The sequence below is a fragment of the Anoplophora glabripennis genome, unplaced genomic scaffold (genome assembly GCF_000390285.2).
Source record: "Anoplophora glabripennis isolate ALB-LARVAE unplaced genomic scaffold, Agla_2.0 scaffold196, whole genome shotgun sequence".
Classification (NCBI taxonomy): Eukaryota; Metazoa; Arthropoda; class Insecta; order Coleoptera; family Cerambycidae; genus Anoplophora; species Anoplophora glabripennis.
In genome coordinates, this window is record NW_019416363.1 from 845434 (window position 1) to 847965 (window position 2532).

General features: G+C 29.9%; 1 protein-coding gene across 1 annotated transcript; it reads right to left on the reverse strand.

Annotated features, from left to right (window-relative positions):
• Positions 1-429: 429 nt before the first annotated feature.
• Positions 430-1101, reverse strand: LOC108908324 (the record flags this gene model as incomplete). The annotated part of the gene is made up of 1 exon (XM_018712349.1): positions 430-1101. A coding segment is annotated over one exon (612 nt), but the record flags the coding sequence as incomplete, so codon positions are not given.
• Between the last annotated feature and the right edge of the window lie 1431 nt (positions 1102-2532).

Here is a 2532-nt window from a genome sequence, read left to right on the forward strand (position 1 = left end):
TAGGTAGGTACCAAATGTCAATTATTTTGACAAACCGTTATTTAGAAACGTCAAAATTCAGTTGTTTCCGCAGCTGGCTATCATTTTTCAGAATAAAGTTACTGAAAGTAAGGTTAATCATTTTGCTGTTTTTCTAGCAATATTTTTAATGAAACTATAGACTTCTTTATATAGCTGAACGTAGAAAAAAATATCTTCCAGAATTGATGAAAAAATATATAGTGTGACATTTGAATAAAAACAGTTGACTATAGCAATTTTGACATATTTAGATAGAGTTTGAGCGGCGATTTAAAAATTAATGGTTAATATTTGTCAAAATAAAAGAGATACGAAGGCGCGAATATCAAACTGAATCACCCGGTATATAAAGGTAAACATATAAGAACTGATATAGTAAAATACATTTTTATTTAATTTATCGTATTAACATTTTCATTATTATCTATTTTGGTTTACATCTAACTAATTTAAGATTCAAAGTATAGTTCACGAATCTGAATAAAATGGACTACTTTTCCCTTGATCTGGCTTTGACTTCATATCACTGATGAGCATCATAACTTTAATTTTAAACATTCTTATTTGGTCATCAGTCATTGTTTCAAATTCGGGTAACAAACTGAGTAGAAAGTAACGAATAGACTCATTTTTACAAATTTGGTTCGTTGTCTCTTCAGTGTGATATCTTTTAGATTTATTTTTCAAGTAATCTAAGAAAGTTTCTTCATCATCGGGCGTTGAACGTTTGCGACGATGACTCATTGTTTGAGGTGGAGGCCGAGAACGGGTTGATCGTTCTTCTTCTGGTAATGTTAAAGTAGTTGATTCAATTTTGATGTCTACAGTGTCTGCATCTTCACTGAGACTGGCATTAGTAACGTCTACTGAATCTGTTGAATCCGTATTTGCAAATTCAAACTCAGGAATATCACCTGAGCTTTCTACGTTACTTAACGGTTTAACGAAGGGTAATATAAACTGTAAATATTCTTTTAAATAATACGGCTTTTTCGTTTTTGATCCGCATAGAGGTGGTTTCAAACTTCTCAGGAAAGACGATCTGACGTTTCTCCACTTTTCCTTGCATTCATTTACTAAAAAAAAATCAATTGGTCCATATTATATTCACTTACATGTATTTACTTATTTATTAGTACGTATTTTTTTTTGTTATAGGTATTAATCTTGCGAGTTGAAATGGTGTTCTATAGAAAAATACAAAATTGGAAGCATATTTCAGAAGTGCGATGTTAAGTTGTTTTTTTTTTGGATAAGAATAATGAATTCCTTTTCTGACAGTTTTGTTATAGGTACCACCACTTCTCCTTTATTTTTTTAATAAGTATATTAGAAAATATATAAGAGCAGATGCCTAAATTGAGAAAACAATTGAACGAATTACAGAGGTACAGAGGTTTAATATGTATTTTTAATAATAAGGTAGATAAAGGTATGGCCGAAAGAGTGCGCCAGATGCAGAATTTGTTAGACACTTGGTTGCCCAGCGAATGGAAAGTAATAATTTCTTTCGAACATGGTTATTGCACATTCCTTTGGCCATATCTTCCTTATTAATAGAGTAGACTTATCAAACCTTGTATAACAGTAATCATAAGATCTAAATATGTAATTCTTGGTGTTCCATTAAAACAAAATATTAGTCTTACAGTGTGTAAAATTTTTGTAATCAAAATTAAAAGCAGGGAGGATCCCTTAAAATATCAAATTTTAGGCAGAAATTTGCTGAATTGGTACAAAAATTTGTTAACCAGTGGCGGAGGAAACACTTTCAAGGAACCCTAAAATTTCGATGCCACTGAGTATTTTGCAAATTGATTATTTTATTTCTAACAAAAATGTACCTTTTTCGAGTTATTATTATCTTTTTTATTTAAATAAGCCAACGACACAGTTGTATATGTAGATCGAAAATAGCCTCAAAACTATAGGTTTCACAAGAAAATTATAGGAATTTTTTATTAGATACAATTTTAAATACAATTTAATCTTTAAAAGTCAAAAGAAGTATTTTGATGTATTTTTCGGATATGATATACACAGGGTGTTAATAAAATATCTTGTCAAACTTTAATGGTGGACCCTACGTCACAAATCAATAAAAAGGATTCCGATAATGTGTCCGCAAACTTCATTCGATATACACGATACCGAAAAATTATCACATTTATTTAAATATCTCTTAATATGCCTAATCAAGATTGATGAAACTTCAACTAATTACAGGCAATAATTTGTTGAGGAGACACATGAATCGGTCAACCAATGACAGAAAACAGCGACATTAAGATCCCTGGAATTTAGACGCCACTGAATATTTTCAAAATTGGATAAGTGTATTTAATTTCGCCTAGCTATTATGTAAGTAATAGATATTAATCATTTTATTTGAAAAAACGATATCCAATTATTATTGTATTATTTTTACTCAATTATTATTTTATTATAATTCAAAATAAGCCTAAGACATTCCTGAATAAATCGAAAATAACTCCAATACTATCCGTGCTA